The following is a 22,149-nucleotide window of genomic DNA, read 5'->3' as shown; positions in this document are numbered from 1 at the left end:
TTCATGGGACGGACTGACTGACTGACGGACAGACTGATGGACAGACAGAGGTAAAACAGTATACCCCCCTTTTTTAAAGCGGGGGTATAAAAATCTACATACATAGTTAGATTCAGCATATCAAAGAACCCCAATTATTCAATTTTTGATGAAATCACACAAAGTTCAATTTTGGACCCTTTGGGCCCCTTATTCCTAAACTGTTGGGACCAAAACTCCCAAAATCAAACCCAACCTTCCTTTTATGGTCATAAACCTTGTGTTTAAATTTCATAGATTTCTATTTACTAATACTAAAGTTATGGTGCGAAAACTAAAAGTATTCGGACGACGACGACGACGACCACACATGACGACGACGCCAACGTGAAATAATGCTTATTTGGGCCCCTTTTTGGCACCTAATTCATAAACTGTTGTGACCTCAACTCCAAAAATCAATCCCAACCTTTCTTTTGTGGTCATAAACCTTGGGTTTAAATTTCATTGATTTCTATTTACTTATACTAAAGTTATTGTGCGAAAACCAAGAATAATGCTTATTTGTGCCCTTTTTTGGCCCTTAATTCCTAAACTGTTGGAACCAAAAACCCCAAAATCAATCCCAACTTTCATTTTGTGGTCATAAACCTTGTGTCAAAATTTCATAGATTTCTATTCACTTAAACTAAAGTTATAGTGCGAAAACCAAGAAAATGCTTATATGGGCCCTTTTTGGCCCCTAATTCCTAAAATGTTGGGACCAAAACTCCCAAAATCAATCCCAACCTTCCTTTTGTGGTCATAAACCTTGTGTTAAAATTTCATTGATTTCTATTCACTTTTACTAAAGTTAGAGTGCGAAAACTAAAAGTATTCTGACGACAACGACGACGACCACGCAGGACGACGACGCCAACGTGATAGCAATATACGACCAAAAAATTAAAATTCTTGCGGTCGTATAAAAACTGCAAAATTTCCTTAAAATTACTTATTTGGGGGCAGCAGCCCAACAACGGGTTGTCCTATTTGTCTGAAAATTTCAGGGCAGATAGATCTCCACCTGATAAACAATTTCACCCCCACTTCAGATTTGCTCTAAATGCTTTGGTTTCAGAGTTATAAGCCAAAATCTACATTTTACCCCTATGTTCTATTTTTAGCCATGGCGGCCATCTTGGTTGGTTGGCAGGGTCACGCCACACATTTTTCAAACTAGGTACCCCAATGATAATTGTGGCCAAGTTTGGTTAAATTTGGCCCAGTAGTTTCAGAGGAGAAGATTTTTGTAAAAGTTTACGAACGCTGGACGCCGGACGCCAAGTGATGAGAAAAGCTTACTTGACCTTTCAGGTCAGGTGAGCTAAAAATAGTACTACCTAATCATTGGGAGACAATGCAAGTAAAATAAGAATATGTGGTATAATTGCAAATGAGTCAACATAGTCCAAATGACATGTACGTAAGCAAATATCGAAGGGCAATAACTCTAACAAGAAGTTGTTGACTGATGATTTCAGGCATATTGCTCATATAAAAGATATAGATACCTACCTCAGGAATACAGTCTTGGTGAGTGACAACTCTTACAATGTCATCTAATGGAAGTAAAGAGTGACACTTAATCTCAGTGTAAACATTCTTGCCTTCAGTACACAGAGCAAGCAGTTGTACTAAATTAATATGGTAGATAAGTGGACTGGCTGCATCAGTTCTATGTCTCTCAGACCTCATTAATTCAGTAAATACATTGAATGATGATCTGTCGTTGTAAAACAGTAGTACTTCCTCTCCAACATTCACAAGCTGAAATTAACATGTTGGCCATGTACGTTTATGTTATCAATAAAAAAGAGAATGAAAATGGTGAATGATATATCATATACATGATGAAAAACCTTTTCAAACCTGTAACCACAAGAAGACACCCCTATGTCTGAAACTGATCACATTGGATGTTATTCCCCTAGTCAAGTTTAAAATCATGGTAATGTGATGCTATAATGTTTGAATATATCAGAAATGCTTTTCTTATTGAGGTTTCACTTTAATTTCTGGGGGAAAAAAAATCATATTTCCAAATTCCCAGTTCACTAGGATGCTATATGAAATTTGAGGGAAGAGCACAGCAGGGGCTTTCATGTGAAGTATAAACCTTATATTAGTGCCAACATGGTTCTCGATAAAATTTCTCTTGTTTCAAAAACAAAAATTTATTCCAGTGGAAACTAATCTGGTCATTGCAAAAAATGTACCTGGCATATTCATCTACTTTCTTTGATATTACCTGCCAATTCTCATTGACAGGGTCAGAACACTTACTTTAATGATAAAAATAATGCTAGTCTAGGAGGCTGTCTCACAAAAAACTTACATCTAAGATTCTATACTGAATTGTTCAAGACTTAAAATCAATCTTAGTTGTAATGTTTTGATGAAACTCAATCCAAATTGGTTGCAATAATTATTCACATTGCTAATTGTAGGCTATCTAAACCTGTGACAACTACTTCCAAAGATGATGAACCAGGTGCTCTGTAGGGCGCAGCTTTATATGACTGGAGAAGTAGAACCCTGAACAGTTAGGGCAAGTATACATGGACACACCATTCAAGCTTGATACAGCTCTGAATTTGGATTGCGAACAAATTTTGACATAATATCAGTTTCTGATACAAAACAAATGTCAAGATCTTACAAATCTATTGCGCAATATTGTGCTATTAAAGATTTCTTCTTTTAACTTTTCTTTTGACTGTTTGCCCAATAACCCCTTAAAATAAATCCCAACCTTCTACTTATGGTATAAAAGAATGTGGTACAATTTCTGAACAATTGAAATACTAATACACAACTTTTTGTCCTAAAACTAGATAACTGCTGTTTTTGGCCCCTTTAGGCCCCTAATTCCTAAACCTTTGGGATCATAACCCCCAAAATCAATCCCTAGCTTCCTTTTGTGGTTATAAACATTGTGTTAAAATTTTATTGATTTCTTTTTACTTATTCAAAAGTTATTATCTAGGAAACCATCTGTCTTTGGACGACGCCGACGACGATGTGATACCAATATACGACCAAATTTTTTTTAATTTTTGCGATCGTATAAAAAAAGGGTGTTTTTTTTAAGTAGAATTCCCTAACAGGCTTTTGAATGCTGTCAATATTAGCAGCATTTTCCAACAAAAATCTGTGCAGAAAACAATACCTGTGATTACTTCAAAGTGCAATTTACACCTGTCATTTCATACACATAAGGTTTCAAGTAAACAGCAAAAAACATCTTCATTGGCAAGAAGGTAGATACTGATTTACTGAACACATTGATTAGGTAGATTTCATCTCCCTATATCGGTTGCAAGATATTATACAATTCTTAACCCCTATGTTCTAGTTTTAGAAATGGTGGCTTTGTTTGTTAGCAGGTGTGTTCACCAGTCACAATTTTTAAACTAAGATACTCTATGATGATTGTGGCCAAGATTGGTTTCAATTGGTGTGGTTGTTCCAGGGTTTTTTTGTTTTTTTTTAAGTAAACAGATGATAAACTTAACCATGTGAAGACAATAGTTCAAACTTGCCAGCTAAGCCAGGTGAAAAAAAGGTTAAAAAAAGACTGTGATATATGTATCAGTTTAAATTCAATATTTCATCATAATATTCCTTTTCTTTTAAAAACAATTCAATATTTACCTCTGCCATTACCATATCCTGACATTTTTTAATGTACTTATTCTCTGCTTTAACAATGTTCTGTAGAAACTTGATATATGGCACATGTCTTCCATGTGTTTCTATACAATGAACAAAGTGTTGTACTACTGCTTCTGATATATCATTACAAAGCACAGTATTGTCTTGGAAAATGGCAGTCATTGTTTCAGCTTCAAGTAACTAAAATCATAATATTTTCAATTCAATGATTATGTCAAAATTATTTATATTGATATGAAATTAAGAAAGTTCAGCACATAAATTAACAACTGATCCTAAGTATTTGTACAATTCCATACAATCTTCCCTTTTTCTTAGGCAATGCATTAAACATATTTCCCAAGGATAATTTTTCTTTAAAAAACTTGAACAATAAATATATATATATATATGTTAGCGGCAATAAGTGAAATTAGGCATTAAGCTTAAATCCTAGGCAATAAGCTAACGCCTAGGCAGTAAGTCTATTGCCTAAATGATGTTAGGCATTAGTCTTAAATCCTAGGATGTAAGCTTAAATCCTGAAAAATATGTGCAGGCATTAAGCTTAATGCCTAAAATGTAAATGCGAGTAAATAAAAGACATTTATTAATTTAAATCAAAATACATTTGTTACATAGGCCACAGGAGATAAAAAATTTACCCATTACAATAAAAGAACTTTTCCCAATTGTTGTGGCAATGGATATTTGGGGTTTGTTTTTAGCCAACCATAAAATTTTGTTTTTAACCGATAATGCAGCAGTTGCTGCAATTATAAATAAAACATCTTCAAAAGAAAAGAATATTATGAAATTGGTCTGGAGATTGGTACTAGCTGCTTTAAAATACAATATTTATTTTCAAGCTAAGCATATTCCTGGAAAGACCAATGTAATTTGTGACCTGTTGTCTCGTTTTTCTTTTCAAAAAGTTCATTGGATAGCTCCATGGCTAAATCCTTCTCCTGTGTACATTCCACCTCAATTTTTAAATCTGTAACTAATTAAACTCATTTGTTTTTATTTTTTGTTGAACATTCTGGACTTACTAGTAGAGGTCAACATGGTTTGCTCTACAGTCTATTGTACATTTTAGTATATTTAGGTAAAGGTCAACATGGCTTGCTCTACATTTGTTTTTTTATTCAACATCCAATACATGGTGTTTTGTGAAATAAATATTTTTTAATTTTTTTTTTTGTGTTGTTTTTTCTATATTTGTATTCTAGTGAACAATTTTACATGACTATTATTAACATATATTGTCAGACTGTTGAAAGATTCTGGTAAACTGTTTACAAAATTTTCTTGACTTTTGTTGAAGACTATACAGAACTCTAGGAATGTCTTTTGATCATTCTGATAAATTGCTATCTCACTTACAATCACCTATGTATATATCTTAAATATATTTCTGACAAATAATGTTCTAATGAAGTCATTCAAAATATATTTTTCACAGAGATAAATATTCATACATACTGATATAATTTTTATAATTCTATAATAGTACTTGTTAATTTTTTTTTTTTTAAAAGGCTATTACCTCAAAAACAAGTGCAATATCAACTGAAAAAACTTCATTTTATATTAAAGATCAGTAAATGGTCCTTACAGTGAACCATTATCTGTCCATCAATGACAGGCATATACATATCATACAACTAAACTTATTCTATCATTTTCAACTGTTCATGACTTTAAAAATATAATTGAAATTTTCTTGTATTAGATTTTGAGAGAATGACAAAAGGCAATCTTGACTTCATTTATAAAGTTTTGATACATGATGTGCCAAAGAAAAACATTATTTGATATAGTCTCATGAACATATTTATTATATTGTATCTCTTCAAAGTTACATATAAGTTCATTTGTATTTAATATATATTTTTTTGTTCCATAATATGTTGATCAATGACTGTTCTAATTCATTCATACAATATCTCCCATTTTGTATTAGTGTGTTTAAAAAAAGAAAAGAAAATGGAACACATGTTATGCACATCCAGACATTTATAATCTTTAAGATATCTAATACAGAATATATATCTGTAATAAACTTTATCATAAAACAATGATCAAGATGTCTCAAATTAATTACGAACAAATTCACTTATTTAGAGCAAATTTAGTTATTATTACTATTATTAGTATTATTAGACTAAGGATGACAAAGCTTGTTAGTAAAGCCTGTTATTTCAGACAGAGGTGAACATTTTCTTTAATCTCTGGATGTCTCTAGATGTTATTTGTGTTGTTGGTTTGCTGTCTTGTTTGCTTATCCCACATCTTCTTTCTATAACATCTTTTTCATCTCTTTTGTCTCAACGATTATTTGCTCACTAATTCTTAATACTTGCTTCATTTTGTTTTGTTTGACAAGAATTTTATTACTTAATAAAAAAGCCAGCTATATATGGTTAATAAAAAAAAATAGAAAGCACTCTATCACATTTGTTTGTATTATTGCAGATATAAATAAGATATCATTTAAAAAAAAACAATACAATATAAATGGATTCATTTTTTAAGGCATACAATACAGAAGACATTTATTTTACTTAAATTTTATTTGCACTATTAAAATATCCAAAGAAAATTTAACCATCAAAACTTATGTTAAAAAATGTATATATGTTTGATTTTTGCATACTAGAGGTAAATAAAAAATCATATTCAATGACTGATATGGCAAAAATAACACAACTTTCAAACAAAAAAAGAGATAGTTTCACCAGTTTTTGTTTGTTAAATATAATGCAGTTTTAGATGTAAAAAGTGAAATATGATAAAATTCTGGTGAAATTACATATACAAATACATACTGAATAAAATATTCAGTTCAACCAAGGAGGTTATATGAGAAGGAGAGAGGACGAAAGACCATAATTACACATAAAATGTTACCGACTTTTCTGTAAATGGGTGTTAATTAGTTTAGATCTACTCTGTCACAGAGGGAGATTTTGTCCTAATTACATACCCGAGTAAGAACGGAAACACCTGAGGTGTCATAAACTGACCGGATATACAATTATTGACATGATAATAAGATTTTTTGTGAAATTTTTTATTAAGTAATTAAAAATTAAAATTTTATGTTAAAAGTAAACTTATTACCAATAGAAATGAAAGAATATCTGTCTCATTGCCGTCAAAGTTAATATCAACAGGAAGCACTTTTACATTGTTCCTAATAAATTTCTCTATGTTTCAGTTGCAAATATTCCTTCCAGTCGTTACCGGTCACCGTAACTAAAGTACTTTGCATATTCGTGTATTTTCAATGAATATTACCTGCCAATTCTCATCAACAGAAATTGAAAGGTGAAGCGAAAATCTTTGTTTAAAGTAATGTAGTGTTGATTAAAAATCGCACACTAACTTTCCTTTAAACCCTCATAACTTTGTCATTTCTTTATCTTTTTTCACGGTAGACAGATGATTGATTTTGAAATTGCGCGTCCGATCTTTTTCTATATCATAAACACATATACACTGCATTGTTACCAAAAATACACCTGACTAATTATTGACCCAGTCACTGATAACAATCACGAGAGCCGTAGTGTAGTGGTTAGTGCATCGGACTACTAACACAATGGTTCCTGGTTCGATTCACGTTTGGGATGAAAATTTCAGGAACTCAATTTTCGGCTCTCCCTTGACACCATCTGCGAGTATGGTCTTGAGGAAACGATGATAGTCCATCGGAAAGGGACGATAAATGGCTGACCCGTGTTAAGAGAGAGCCAAAGACACCCTTGTAGATTTCGAAAAAGAGTAGGCTAATGCCGCTACAAGGCAGCACTCGCACCCGCAAAGTGGAAAGGGATTAATATAAGTTGCAAAACTTGTTTCCCAATTCCACTATAAATAAATATGTTTAAACTAACAATCACGTGACATATGCAATTTATCTAATAGCCCTAACTGCTCGCAGTAACAGCCCGGTACATCAGAGGGCTATGTCAAGTGGGTGATAAACATGTCGGTTTCTTTATATTTTTATAATTTTTCTCTGATCGAACTGCTATCCTGGGGATGCTAATTTTGTATCAAGCAGAGTGTTCACTCTCCTTCTCATATAACCTCCTTGGTTCAACTCTTTGTGCAATTTTGAAGTGCACATTAACTGAAGAAGAACACTTCTTGCCTAATTTAAATACTTACTAGAACAACACACCCGCGAAATTGCAGTCATTTAGTGTGTAGTTGAAATTATGTAAACTTTGTAGGATAAATTTTTGTACAATATTTTATGACTGGATAATTTCAGGAAAGGTATCAAAAGTCTTAGCCTGTGGGTGCCATGCTAACAGGACAAATGTTGTATAGCCTTCCCCCTTTTTCTGTTATTGTTTGTTTTCTGTTTTTCAGTCTACTATGAAATACATATACTACAGTTAAAGTGTATTTGCTATTTACTATCAATTCGAAAGCCTATTATCCATGGCAGTCACTGATATAGTATAAAGAGACTCTTTATATCATTTATATCAGCGACCACGTCAATGACCGCCGTTGATAGTAAACTTCGAATTGATAGTAAATAGCAAATACACTTTATTTATGGTATATGTTTGATCGTAGTATATAGAAAAACGTGAAAATAATTGTCCTGCCGCCAAGAACTTTTGAAAATTATGTGTAATTTTATTAAAAAAAACCAATTCTAAACTGAAGCCTTTTCTCTCAAAATAACCCAAACTGAATAATCATAAGAATGGATGACAAATGCGACTGCATAATGCATGGTACCTATAGGACACAAAGGCATTTTTGAAGGAAGAGAAACTACACACAAAATGAGGTCTTCTCACTTAATTGTATACATAGTCTTTATATGTTATGCTTGAAAGTCTTTATAACAAAAGGTTTTTCTACAGGTATCACATATGCTCAACATTATCAATGATCTATGAAAATCAGAACAAATATACTCTAGCAGTTGGACAAGTACACCATATATATATTCAATTCACCAATAATAATGTTGACCTTTTTGATTTAATGCAATTGAAATTTGATATTTGGCACTAAAACCTGATGCAACATTGTACATCTCAACCTTATAAGAGCCACTGTATTAATTGAACTTGGATCATTGTTACAAGATGACCAGTCATCATTTACTTTTAGTTAACAAAATTAATTTCATGTGCATATCCTTACAACACCTTTTGAATTCATACAAAAGAACAGATTTGATGACCTCACATCATTTCAAAGAGTTCAGGATGTCTACTAAGGCAAATGAGTGATGACAACGTGCTTATTTTTATTAAATCTATACTATTAAATGAGAAGACCTCATTTTGTGTGTCGCTTCTCTTCCTTCCACGATAAATTATTCATCATGCCTCTGTGTTCTATATGTAACATGCATAGTCGCATTTGTCATCCATTCTTATGATTATTCAGATTATGTTATTTTTGGAAAAAAACGAAAAAAAAGGAGTCCTAATATTGATTCCGTCATCAGACTGACTTTTAGTCAAGATAAACTTCCTGTTTGAAACACGCACAAGTACAACCAATCGTATGATAGATAACAACAAGAGTGCACACACTGAAATGTCTCGCCTTCTTTACTAATCATTGATATTATGTTGATAGTCCTAAGTATAAAGCTTTATTACAACTGTCACATAAACTTAACATTAACCAAGATAGCTAAACAAAGACCAATGAACCATGAAAATGAGGTCAAGGTCAGATGAACCATGCCAGGCAGACATGTACAGCTAACAAAGCTTCCATACAACAAATATAGTTGACCTATTACTTATAGTTTAAGAAAAATAGACCAAAACACAAAAACTTAACACTGTGCAATGAACCGTGCAATTGAGGTCATGGTCAAATAAACCTGCGGGACTGACATATAGATCATAATATATTTCCATACACCAAATATAGCTGACCTTTGGCATATAAAATTAGATAAAAAGACCAAAACTTAAAAACTTAACTTTGACCACTGAACCATGAAAATGAGGTCAAGGTCAGATGACATCTGCCCGCTAGACATGTACACCTTACAATCATTCCATACAACAAATATAGTAGACCTATTGCATAAAGTATGAGAAAAACAGACCAAAACACAAAAACTTAACCATAACCACTGAACCATGAAAATGAGGTCAAGGTCAGATGACACCTGCCAGTTGGACATGTACACCTTCCAGTCCTTCCATACACCAAATATACTAGCCCTATTGCTTATAGTATCTGAGATATGGACTTGACCACCAAAACTTAACCTTGTTCACTGATCCATGAAATGAGGTCGAGGTCAAGTGAAAACTGTCTGACGGGCATGAGGACCTTGCAAGGTACGCACATACCAAATATAGTTATCCTATTACTTATAATAAGAGAGAATTCAACATTACAAAAATTCTGAACTTTTTTTTCAAGTGGTCACTGAACCATGAAAATGAGGTCAAGGACATTGGACATGTGACTGACGGAAACTTCGTAACATGAGGCATCTATATACAAAGTATGAAGCATCCAGGTCTTTCACCTTCTAAAATATAAACCTTTTAAGAAGTTAGCTAACGCCGCCGCCGTAGCCGCCGCCGTAGCCGCCGCCGCCACCGCCGCCGGATCACTATCCCTATGTCGAGCTTTCTGCAACAAAAGTTGCAGGCTCGACAAAAATGAAAAAATAAATAAGCCAATCAGAGCGTTTTCCATATCATGGTGTTTAGATCGCCAGAACCACAACTATTATACCTCCTTAGAGAGGACAATTATTTTCGCGTGTAAACTACCATTATAATACTTTAATATATAGAGACTCTCTGTATTCTGTCTGTAGTTTTCTTTGAAATATATTACTATTTAAGGGGCCATACCAGTTGAATATATATTAGAATAAGTAAAACATGTGGAAACAAGAATGTGTCCATAGTACACGGATGCCACATCGGCACTATATTTACTAAGTTTCGAGTTGATTGGACTTCAACTTCATCAAAACCCTCCTCGACCAAAAACTTTAACCTGAAGCGGGATAGAGGGACGGACGAACGGACGAACGGATGCGCAGACTAGAAAACATAATGCCCATAAATGAGTCATAAAAATTTATTGTTGGAAGTGAAAGTAGTGATTTGGCAAAAATGAAAGTAGGCTAGAGATTAGAGGGAGGACGGACCTTTTTCGGGACGTCGGGGTCGTGTGTTTTTAAGCCCGGGATTTGGGGATTGTTCCTTACGGGATCTCGAAATATATTTTTCGATTTCGGGATATGAATTTCTTTTAATTTTGCATCTCGGGATCTCATGTTTGTAAGCCCAGGATTTCGGGATCAGGACCCCTCCGACCACCCTCAAATTGGCCTTAGTCGGTCTTAGTCATTTATACAAGAATCATATCCTACCATTGGCATGTTAATAAGGCTCTCAAAAGAAAAAGCACTTATGGATTGTCCTAGAAGCATATTTTATTAGACTAATAATGGTCTATATATAAGCAGTTACATTTATTTCATGTTTGAAGCTGTGCAAATTTTTAATTCAATTTGGCTTTTACCAAAAGATGCATTGTAGCAAAGGAGAAGAATAATTATGGTCTGAGGCACGAAACACGAAAATAATTGAATTTAACAGAAAGGAAACAAATATCGGACTTTGGAAAAAGGGAGAGGGCTTTTGATACCTTTTATGAAATTCTCCATACATAATATCTTTTACAAAAATTACCCTACAGCAGTTCACAAGCTGTATATGCCCACGATTGCAGGTGTGTTCTAGTAAAGTATTAATACAGAGGGAACTTGAACATAGCATTTGCTTACTTAATTAATTACCGTCCCCAGGAAGTTCCTTTTATCCAATCATGATTGGAAATCATAATTTCTGCAGCCCTAATCTTTTACTAATTGGTATGGTTGGTATCTAGGATGCTAGCCAATCATTGTTCATGATTTATTTAAATTATCCAATCAGATTGTTATTTATAGTCTTTGTTTTATCTCAAGCGCGCTTGATCACTTTTGAATTTGCACAAAGCGTGTGCAGGCTGCTTTTCTTATTTCAGTTACAATTTAATTTTATTCCCACCCACCACATCCCTCGCAATACTTGAATGTATGTTGATTTTGTTTTTTATGACTATTTGTTATCATTGTATGTGTCACCTATTTGTAGATTTTGTTTTGTTTATTTGATGATATTGTATTTTAGTGAAATCTTTTAATTTTTAATTTCATGTGTATCAGTAGTTTAGTTTCCATTTTCATGTTGATAACCACAGTTGTTTGGCTTTCAGCTTCTTGTGTGGAGTACCACAGACTTATCAGTGAATTGATATTTGCGAAACAATTGACTTTTTATGATTCTTTCATTGTTCATTGTCATGTTATTATATAATGAAACAAATTAATAAAACTGTGGTTAGTTTGCCCAAACCAGTATTTTGTCTCATTTCAACTAATATGTGTTATAATTATCTGGTCCAGTCTGTGCATAACGGTTAAAGTATGAGATTCTGTTCGGCTTCAGTAAACACGAGCTCTTCAGGGTCTGGTCTTACATCCAATTGTGTTATGGGCATGGACCAGAATATAGCCTTTGTCTGCTGGATGCATATCACATACACACATACTTTACATGTTATTCTCTCAGATACCCATGAGGAGGTGGGTGGGGCCAGAACAAGTGTATCTGGATTAATATGCTGAATTAGGATGTTTTATTATATCTGATCATGCTACCGTATTGTATGCCACTTTTTAGTTGTTAGCAAGCTGGAAAATGCTTAATTTTATACTTCACTGATCATATTGTTTGAACCAGAATTGTATGTTCTTCCTTCTGGGATAATTACATTTTAATGCAATGTTTAATCTAATGGATATGTTAATTTCCAGTTGTATAATTATCTTTTATAGTACTAAGTGTTTGTTCTAGATACTGCCTGAGTAAAGTGACACCCTGATATTATTTTACTGTAAATTACAGTGCCATGTAATCAAGATAAAAATACATTGCAGTTGCTTGTGGAGTTCAGGATTCAAATAGTCAGTTTTTCAGAGTAACTTTCATTGAAATAATAATAAAACATCATGTGCAACTTAGATAATAAAAAAAAACATCCCCCTTTTTTCTTTTAACAAAAAAAAAAAAAAAAAAAAAAACTTCATGTACTGGATAAATGCAGCTTGCAATTTGCAACAAAAGAAAATCATAGGAAGAAAAGGCAAACTTTTCTGGAACCAATTCCATTTCTTTTTAGGTGTGTTTTATTACAAAAGCACATTAAGTGAACTTTTCTCAACTTAAGGCAACAAGGGCAAATGTTCAAGTCAACTTGATTTAAATGTTTGGACATTTTGAAAGAAAATAATGTGTGGTATTTAATAGTCACTTTTTCACAGGTTTGCAATGAAAAGCAACTTTGTCACCCCAGTTGGTTACTCAAGTAAGAAACCATAAGCTAACAGGACAAGCACTAGGTTTTGAGTTGCCTTCACTGTGGAGACGATGTCATTGATTACAGGTACAATCCAAATAACGGATAAATAAAATGACAGTCCTTGGTTTCATCATAAAAATAATTGATAAATGAAATATCTAAACAATTCCTGGTTATTTGCACAGTGGGATACTAGGTAGATAAAGCAAACAATAGTCTTGTGATTATATGATAAGCACATGTTAAATTTCCTTACATTTATCAGATGAATGCAAAACTAGAAATATTAAAAAAGTCAATTTTGAAAGTTAAAACAATTTATTAAATGATATCAATTTGAAGCACGACTTTACAAAAGGTTCAAACAAATTATATTTTTATTGATTTAATGTTTATCTTCATACATATATCTTTCTATCAGCAAATCTGAAAATAGTTTAATGTACCTTGAAAACACTGAAATTTCTCACCTACTTTAAAAATCATGATTGAATTATGAGTTGACAGGTATCATATAAACTTAATGTAGGTCAATGAACCAGGACAATGAGGTTAGTGAGATGAAGCTTGCTGAACATGTACATCTTACAATAATTCTATGCATAGCATATAGTTGTCTCATTGCCAATTTAACTGAATAAAGAGCTGCACCAGGATCGCATGATACACCTGTAGCTTTTCCAATGAATTAAGTTCTATAACTCCTCAATGTCATATCAGAAATTTATAAGGAAAATAAAGGAAGCTAAATTTAATAGATGTAAAACCAGTCACTAAAATTTTATCAAAACTGCTCAAACTATTTTTGAGTTATTGTGTGAAAACTGGGAAAGCCTCTTATTTCTGAATAAAATCCCATAACTTGGAAATGTAAAATCTACAATTTTTAAAAATCAAAAGGAATCTCATGTCCATAAAATATAAATAATTCACCCAAGTTTCAAGAAATAGGTTATAACTTTTTGGAGTTATTGTCCTATATGTTAATGATGGGCAGTCAATGGTATACCATAATATGTCTCTTAAACACCCTAATGACGATTGTGGACAAGTTTGGTTAAATTTGTCTCAGTAGTTTCAGAGGAGAAGGTTATAAAAATTTACGATTTTTTTTTTAAATTGACTACAATGGGCAATAACTTCTTGAGAGGTCAACTGACCATTTTGGTCATGTTGACTTATTTGTAGATCTTAATTTGCTGAACATTATTGCTGTTTACAGTTCGTCTCTATCTATAATAATATTCAAGATAATAACCAAAAATGGCAAAATTTCCTTAAAATTACCAATTCAGGGGCAGCAACCCAACACCGGGTTGTCCGTTTCATCAGAAAATTTGACCTGAAAAACAATTTTAAGCACTTCATAAATGCACCTTTCATAAATATTAAATTAATAAAATTCTTTGACGAAGGCAGCCTGATACGATCGAAGAGGTAGAACCCTTAACAATAAGGTCAAGTTTTGACACAATATTCAAGCTTGATTCTGTCTTAATTTGGATTGTGATTAAATTTTTGACATAATATAGGTTTCTGACACCAAGTAAATGTGGTAAAAGATCTTATTAAATGGGACATTTGATTTAACTAGTATGGTCTGATGTCCAAAATCTAACAACATGGTTAGATTCAGTGCTATAACTCAATCCCAGCTTTCCCATGGTGATATGAAACCTTGTAGTACAATTTCAGAGAGATCCATACACTTTAAACACAAGTTATATTATCTGGAAACTAGAAAAATGCTAAAATTTATCCCTTTTTTTACCCTTCTTCCTGAATATTTCGGGTAATTACCCCAAAACTCAATCCCAGTATTCCCTTTGTGATATGGAAACTTGTAATACAATTTCAGAGAGATCAATACACTTACACACAAGATGTTGTAGGGGAACTACAAAAATGCTTGGTTTTTTTTTTTTTGCCCCTATTTGGCCCCTAATTCCAAAATTGTTTGTACCATAACCCCCAAAATCAATCCCAACCTTCTTTTTGTGGTATTGGGCCTTCAGGTAAAATTTCATAGAGATCCATTCTCTTAAACTAAAGTTATTGTCAGGAAACCAAAGGTGTCATCCGAGGAGGAAGTCTATATAATACATTATATGAATGCAATTTTTTTGCAGTCAAATAAAAATAAGGTTAAAACTAAAAAACATTTGAAACATTACTTTTTAAAGGATAGAGACTTATTTTGGCTGCAAGCTGAAAGGAAAGGAAACTTATGCAGCAGAAAACCAAATATAAATGGTCTCATGAAGCAATTATATTGTAAAATATAAATAAACAGCTGCGTTGCGTCAAGAGCGCATGATACACCCTTATTGAGCATATTAAAATTGTGCAAATTAAATGGGATATTTAGAAGATGTTTAATCCGAAGCAAATAAAATGGCTATGAGGAAAACATGCATAAGAATACCCCTTTTAACAGAACAAATTACAAAATTTAACATGTAAACTGTGTAAAACTTCAAAGTCAATGAACAATATTTAACTAGAAAGAGGGGTTATAATCGCCACAGAAAACAGATCTGTTGATATTAACCCTTTCCTCCATAATGACGCCTTTTGACGCCTGTGTAGTACCTCAGTTGAAATGCTTTGACTACAAAATGTCTGCATCAGACTTAAAAAAGTTTGTATCCAATATGAAAAGAACATTTATGAGAATATCTGACTTGAATTATATTGATGAAATATTCGTTTTCACAATGCATTAATACTTTAACCCTTTCATCCCCGACGTTGCTTTGAGGCATCGCCTGACGTTGGCCCGACGTTGCTTTCACGCATCGCCTGACGTTAGCCCAACGATGCTTTGAGGCATAATTTTTCGTTATTTTTAAAATCAGTTTTATGACAAAATGACGGGGCGTATGAATGGGAAAATTGACGTAGTCATTGAGCGTATTTTGAAATTTGTTTTTATGCTTCGTTAACATGGTTAAGTGTAATCGTACGGTTTAAAATAAGAAAAAATACAGTTGAAACGTCATTCACAATGGGAGAAATTAATGGAGTCCTCCGTGGAGCAACTTGAGTTCAACGGCCGTTTATTTCCATGTTATACGTTTTAAAAAAAGGCCTTCTCCGGTGAAAATTGGAAATGTTTATTCCGTGACCTCATTTGCGATCATTTGCATATCAATGCGGATATTCCAGGGGGCATTTAATACAACATTTCATGGAAAGTTGCCGTTTTCAGATTCGGATGCGCTAACCTTATTGTTCCTTTGTTATTTCTTCATTTGTGCCTGTAAATGGCCACAACAAACATTTATTTAGTCCAAAAATGAGACCGCATGCAAGTCTCCATTTGTGTTTTGTTTTTCGATTCTATTTTATAAATATATTGACCTTTCAAAACGGCCTTCAGTTGACCAATAAAAACGGGGATTCCGTTTCTTACGTCGTAATGTCATGTGAGATGTCATGTGCATGCAGTAAAAATAATGTGCATTTTTCGAAGTTATGAACTCAAAATATACACCAGACTAAGAGAACAGTTTCTAGTGAATGGAACAAGGTAGTATTTTTTCTAATTGTATCTCTTCAGACATTTAATAACGTGCAAGTCTTTGAACTTACACTCCCAAGTATGCGGAGCACAATTTTTAAAAGTCCAGTCACTCTCACAGCAGACTAGATAAAAATAAATTATAAAATACAAGAGCCAATAATACACGTGTATGTCCAGTCTTTTTACTTTGATATAAATTAGATATAATGGAAAAAGAGTTGATATTTTAACAGATTAAATTATAAAGATTGTAGTTAGCTGGTGTTGCAAAGTACATGTTGACATGTAGCAATACAGAAGAACAATATTTTAATGATCTTTAATCATGTTTAATGTGAATGGAAAAGAACATATTTACCTCTAGATTAATGACATATATATATATATATATATATTTTAATCAATACCTCAGAAATTAAAGGGAATTATCTCATTAATGTCTTATTTATGGAGGGCTTAGGGGGGAAAGTCATTACATTTGTTTTTAATTTATTGACCTATAAACACCAACCCAATATACCATAGGTAGTAACTACAGAAGAGGAGTGATCTGAGAGACTGTACTACTGAAATATTGAGTCTTTTCATATTCAAACCATAGAAAATAATACTTCAAGTGACATATTATATGATATGATGTTTTATAATGAAACAAATTACACAAATAAAATGTATAAAGGCAGACTTTCAATTCAAATTTGAGACACCACAGATAATACAAAATTCTTATATTTCCAATTACTTGGAGAACAAATTAACTGTTTTCACATGAGATATAAACTGGCTGAAGGTATGTGAAATGCCAGTCATACATATTACTATGTAAATAGTATCTTGTGCAAATATACATGAGAGTAAATGTTGGGTATACATAACAATTGTTAAACAAGCAACCCAACTACACCAAAGAAATAAGATATTCAGATGTCACCTAGAGAGAGGACATGCATTGCAACTCTTATAACATTGATGTTTACTGGGTGTAATTCAACACAAAATATTTTGTTCGGTTGCCCTGTCCCAAATACAGAGAAGGAAAAAATATTGGTACTTGAAAATTAGCTGTCTTTTATAAATTTCTTTTTTTACTTTAATCTGATTAGTCTGACAATGGTAATTTTGAGCAGATCCCAGGATGTTAGTATCTGACTTAAAAGCAGAAATTATTGGAAAAAAAATTCCAAACTCTATGTCATTTAGGCTCTGGTATATATATTAGGTCACTGGTGTCAGATATAGCTTTAATGTTGTAAGAAATAATCAGTTTGGCATAATGAATAAGGAGAATATAAGATTCTATATTTAATGCTCAAAGTGACAAGTCATGGGTAGTAACTAAATATATTTTATCTCACTGTCTCTTTTCAGGTGTGCATGTTTTAATTTTAATGATTTTCAGTAAGGGGGTAACAAAAATCAGAGACAATGTAGGGGTCTACTCTGACAAAATTGATATTCCTTTTAAAAGAGTTAAATTCCAAATTTTATTTTCAAGAAAAATAATTTGAAAAACTTGGGTGTTGTTTAGGAAATTTCATGTCCAAATGTTAAAGTCCAAGTGCTTTAGAAAGTTCAGATAATAATTTAAGTATCTGGTGTAAAACATTATATATGCAACTATTAATAGATCATCAAAATTCCAATGATAAGAAAGTTTAAGTAAAGACTTTATGCTCTGACTTCTAGATAATCAAGACTGATTTCCTCCTTAAAAATCAGATGATTTTGATGCTGAAATATTGAAAAGACCTGCCGCTACGCTACTCATATCGTTGTGTTTAGAAACGTGACCTATTTATATAAATAACTGGGGAAAGCCGATTCCGAATCGAGTCAAGGTCAACAATGGCTGCAGATGAATGTTGGACGCTGACAAAATATTATGATCATCGTGAGACGTGGACCATACGGCATACCCTTTCCTTTACACAACTGTTTGAATAATTCAAATGAGTCGTCGCCGATTTGTTTTATGAAGGTATTTTAGCGGAAAATACGCGAATATGATTCTTTTTAACATTGTTTATAAAGACTTCTCCTCTAAAAAGTTCCGTTTTTGACGAATGGACTTAATTCTTCCATAGCTTTACTCAAATAAATATTTATTTTACACGTATTTACGTAAAAAACACTACAGAACAGTTAATATATTATTCCTTTATCGATGGTTAATCAATAATTGCACGACAGCTCCAGGAAAAGCATCAACACGTCGGTTTACGAAATATCCGAAATGACAACAAAAAACACGCACTTTTATTGAAATCAATTCGGGCGGGTGACGGTCGCGTGCAATTTTGATAATGTCATAGAGACGCTCAATCCAGTTCAATCTGGTAAAGAAAGTGTTAAACCTGATGATTTTTTTTATTGAAAAAAATCCTTATGCGTCTCAAGTATGTGAAGAAAACAAATCCATGGAGGAAAGGGTTAATTTAACAACAGCATACCAAATATCATTGACATACCATTAGTGGTTCATCATAAACTGATCAAATTACAAACTTTCATATGCAAATAATTCAAATTCAATATCTGAGATGCTGGGCAAAATAATCTTAATGGATATGAAAACTGGCAATAATAATATAACTGCAAACCAAATACCATTGACTCACCATTAGCAGCTCCCATTAAGCTGACCAAATTAAAAACTTTAGCATTTAAATTATGGAAAATTTTCAAAGTGAATAGACCAAGATTGAGAGGGCAGGAAAAAAAAACCCAAAAAAAACCAGGAAATGTGATGCACCAATACCAATACATCTGCAAACCAAATATCAATGACTTACCAATAGTGGTTTATCTTAAACTTCTCTAATAACTTTTAACAAATTGTTTATGCTGATGGAAACCGCACAACTTTGTTGAGTCGAGACAATAAACCTAACACATTAATATTGAGTTGGTACAACTTTTCTGTACCGTTATATAAGAGGTATCCATTTATTTCCAGTAGTTAGAAATTAGACCAGAACAAAAAGTAAACCAAAACATAACATTCCATGCTCAATGGGTATAATAAATACTTAAAAGTAATGTCAAACAAAAATTGACTGACCGGAGATCTGAAATAGCATAAATAAGTCGCCTCAACACTATCAAGTTCCTGAAAATATATCAAAGTATTCCTTATTACAGATGGTGATTAACATGAACAGTCAGAGATGGACAGACCAATGGAGATAACTGTACACCACCCTCTCTTGGAGTGAGAATATAAATATAGGTGTCTAGGTTTTATTTTTACAAAAACAATCAAAGCGCCAGAAGTTCAGGTTTTTTAGTTTTCATGAGTGGGATAATATGGTCTCTTCAAGAGGTTGGTTGAATAATTTTGCATAGTATTTTACTATAGGTCATCTGTTGATAAACAAAGTGACAATGAGAACCATGGTTTATGTGAATAGCATAGGATGAAAAAGTCCTCTAATAATATTATAGTTTAAGCTAGAAAATATTTTTTTGTTGGTTGGGAAACTCTATTATCATATTTAAAATCTGTTATTACATTGTTTAGAAGTTTGATCTAGGGCCCAATGACTTGGTTTAAGAAAAAAAAAGGTTTGGAAACTTTGTAAGACACTGTTTCTAATAATCTGTAGGAGCTTGAATACAGGGGAAAACTGATGACCTTTCAAATAATTTTCACACAGTATTTAGGTATGATGAGTAATGAGAATTTATTGAACTTCTCAGATGTCTAAGCTATATCCCAACCGTTTTGGACAATGGAAGATGGTTTCCTATTTTCACCTTCTGATCAAGATGAACTACAAAATTGAAGTTATTGAAGCTTTATCATAAGGAGAAAATGAACAAATTATTATTATATTTACCCCTGGAGTCATAAAAAGTTCTATATTTTGGTGTAACAAGGCCTGGTTTTGCTGATTTTTGAGACAGAAGCTCTGCAAAAACTGGTGTGCATACCTCATCACCTCATGCATTCTTATATCATCATTCTGAAAGGCAAACAGAAAAAACAATCATCATATCTCTCAATTAACTCTTCACTTCTCCATTTATCTTTTTAATCTGGTTTTATCTACCTCAAACAATCTTTTTAATCATTATATATATTGAAAACTGTTACTGTGGATTCATTATTATTCGTTGGATACCAATTTTTGTGGATTTTGTTGGTAAAGGTGAACCACAAAATTAAATGTTCAAAGAATAACAAATTTTCTACAGGCTTGTATGCAGACTTAGGCAAAACCATGAAATTAAATATCCACTAACATGCAAGTTTTCCTTAATCCACGAAAATTGGTATCCATGAAAATAAATGATTCCATAGTAAATCATACCACATTTTCTTATTTTTATATGTAATATATAATTGATTGTGCATTCCATTATATTTTTTATAATCTGTTATTTAGATCCTTTAACACTATAAAGACTTCGAAAAAATACTGTTGAGTTCCAACATGAATATAAAATTAAAATATATATTCTTTCATCATATTAACATCATATTAATGTTCAGAACTAAATTGATTTTCCATTTCATTTCTGAGCTATCTCCGGAATTTCAATGGAATCACAGAAACGTTATAAACCAATTTGTTTCTATTGTATAAGGAACAAATATGTCCACATCATATTGTTTTTTACAAAAGTGACTGTCTGCAATAATTTACTGCTTATGCCTTAATTCAAATATATATCAATTTCAATAAACACGAGCACATGATACTCCTTTTGTCTTGTGTGTGAAGTTTGATGCAATAATTATAAATAGTTTCGAGATACGGTGCAACATGTGAAAAAAAACACTTTTTTTTTACAAAAACTCAATAACTTTAAAATAAATATTTTAATCATCACCAAAAAATATACAGATCTTTAAATTAATATAATCAAGTGTGTAAAGTTTTAAGCAATAATCATTAAAGGTTTTTAAGATACAGTGTGACAAGTGATCCTCCCCCCCCTTTTTTTACACCAAAAACTCAATAACTCAAAAAAAAAATTTAATCATCACCATATACCCTAACCATGTGGTGACCGTCCTATAACAGGGGTACCCAAACCACCGTTATTTGGCTCCAATGGTGTTCCATACTTTTAGAAGTCAGCGTTTTGATACTTTTTTGGAAAGTTTAATAATGCATGTTCCATCAACCTGAGGCTATCTTATGTCATGTTTCTCATGTATAAATTGCATTTTGAGCTCAAATACGGACTTGATGAATCTCGTTTTTCTGGAGGGGTGGACTTCCCTTCGGTGTCTTACACAGGAAGTTTAGAGGCCTAAAACTATTATATAACTACTGATCGTAATTATTATTGATATAGGCATAGGACACGACTACCTTGGTTTTGGGTCCCATTTGAAGTCAAAAATCAGAAAAATTGTGAAATTCTGTATTTTTGGTCCAAACGACCTTCTTTAGACTGCTGAACCAATATCAGATTCACTCCCACCTAACAACTTTTGGGGTCAATTTGTTAACTGGGGTCCACACTACATGCAAGCTACAGCTGGATAACCTACACCA

General features: G+C 32.6%; 1 protein-coding gene across 3 annotated transcripts in view; it reads right to left on the bottom strand.

The window, feature by feature from the left end:
* LOC143079481 (inositol 1,4,5-trisphosphate-gated calcium channel ITPR1-like) overlaps positions 1 to 22,149 on the bottom strand; it is a 283,048-nt gene that overhangs the window by 100,662 nt on the left and 160,237 nt on the right. For 2 of the 3 annotated variants that reach the window (XM_076254849.1, XM_076254857.1), the window contains exons 31-33: positions 20,479 to 20,604; positions 3,676 to 3,876; positions 1,537 to 1,788 (exon numbers count right to left, since the gene is read on the bottom strand). In XM_076254849.1, coding sequence (XP_076110964.1) covers positions 1,537 to 1,788; positions 3,676 to 3,876; positions 20,479 to 20,604 — 579 coding nt within the window. Of the gene's footprint in view, positions 1 to 1,536; positions 1,789 to 3,675; positions 3,877 to 19,700; positions 19,749 to 20,478; positions 20,605 to 22,149 lie in introns of all 3 variants that reach the window. The other variant, XM_076254840.1, reaches the window with a different exon arrangement.

The sequence above is a fragment of the Mytilus galloprovincialis genome, chromosome 1 (genome assembly GCF_965363235.1).
Source record: "Mytilus galloprovincialis chromosome 1, xbMytGall1.hap1.1, whole genome shotgun sequence".
In the NCBI taxonomy this organism is placed as follows: Eukaryota; Metazoa; Mollusca; class Bivalvia; order Mytilida; family Mytilidae; genus Mytilus; species Mytilus galloprovincialis.
The sequence above is the reverse complement of the archived record's forward strand: the minus strand, read 5'-3'. Positions and strand labels throughout refer to the sequence as shown.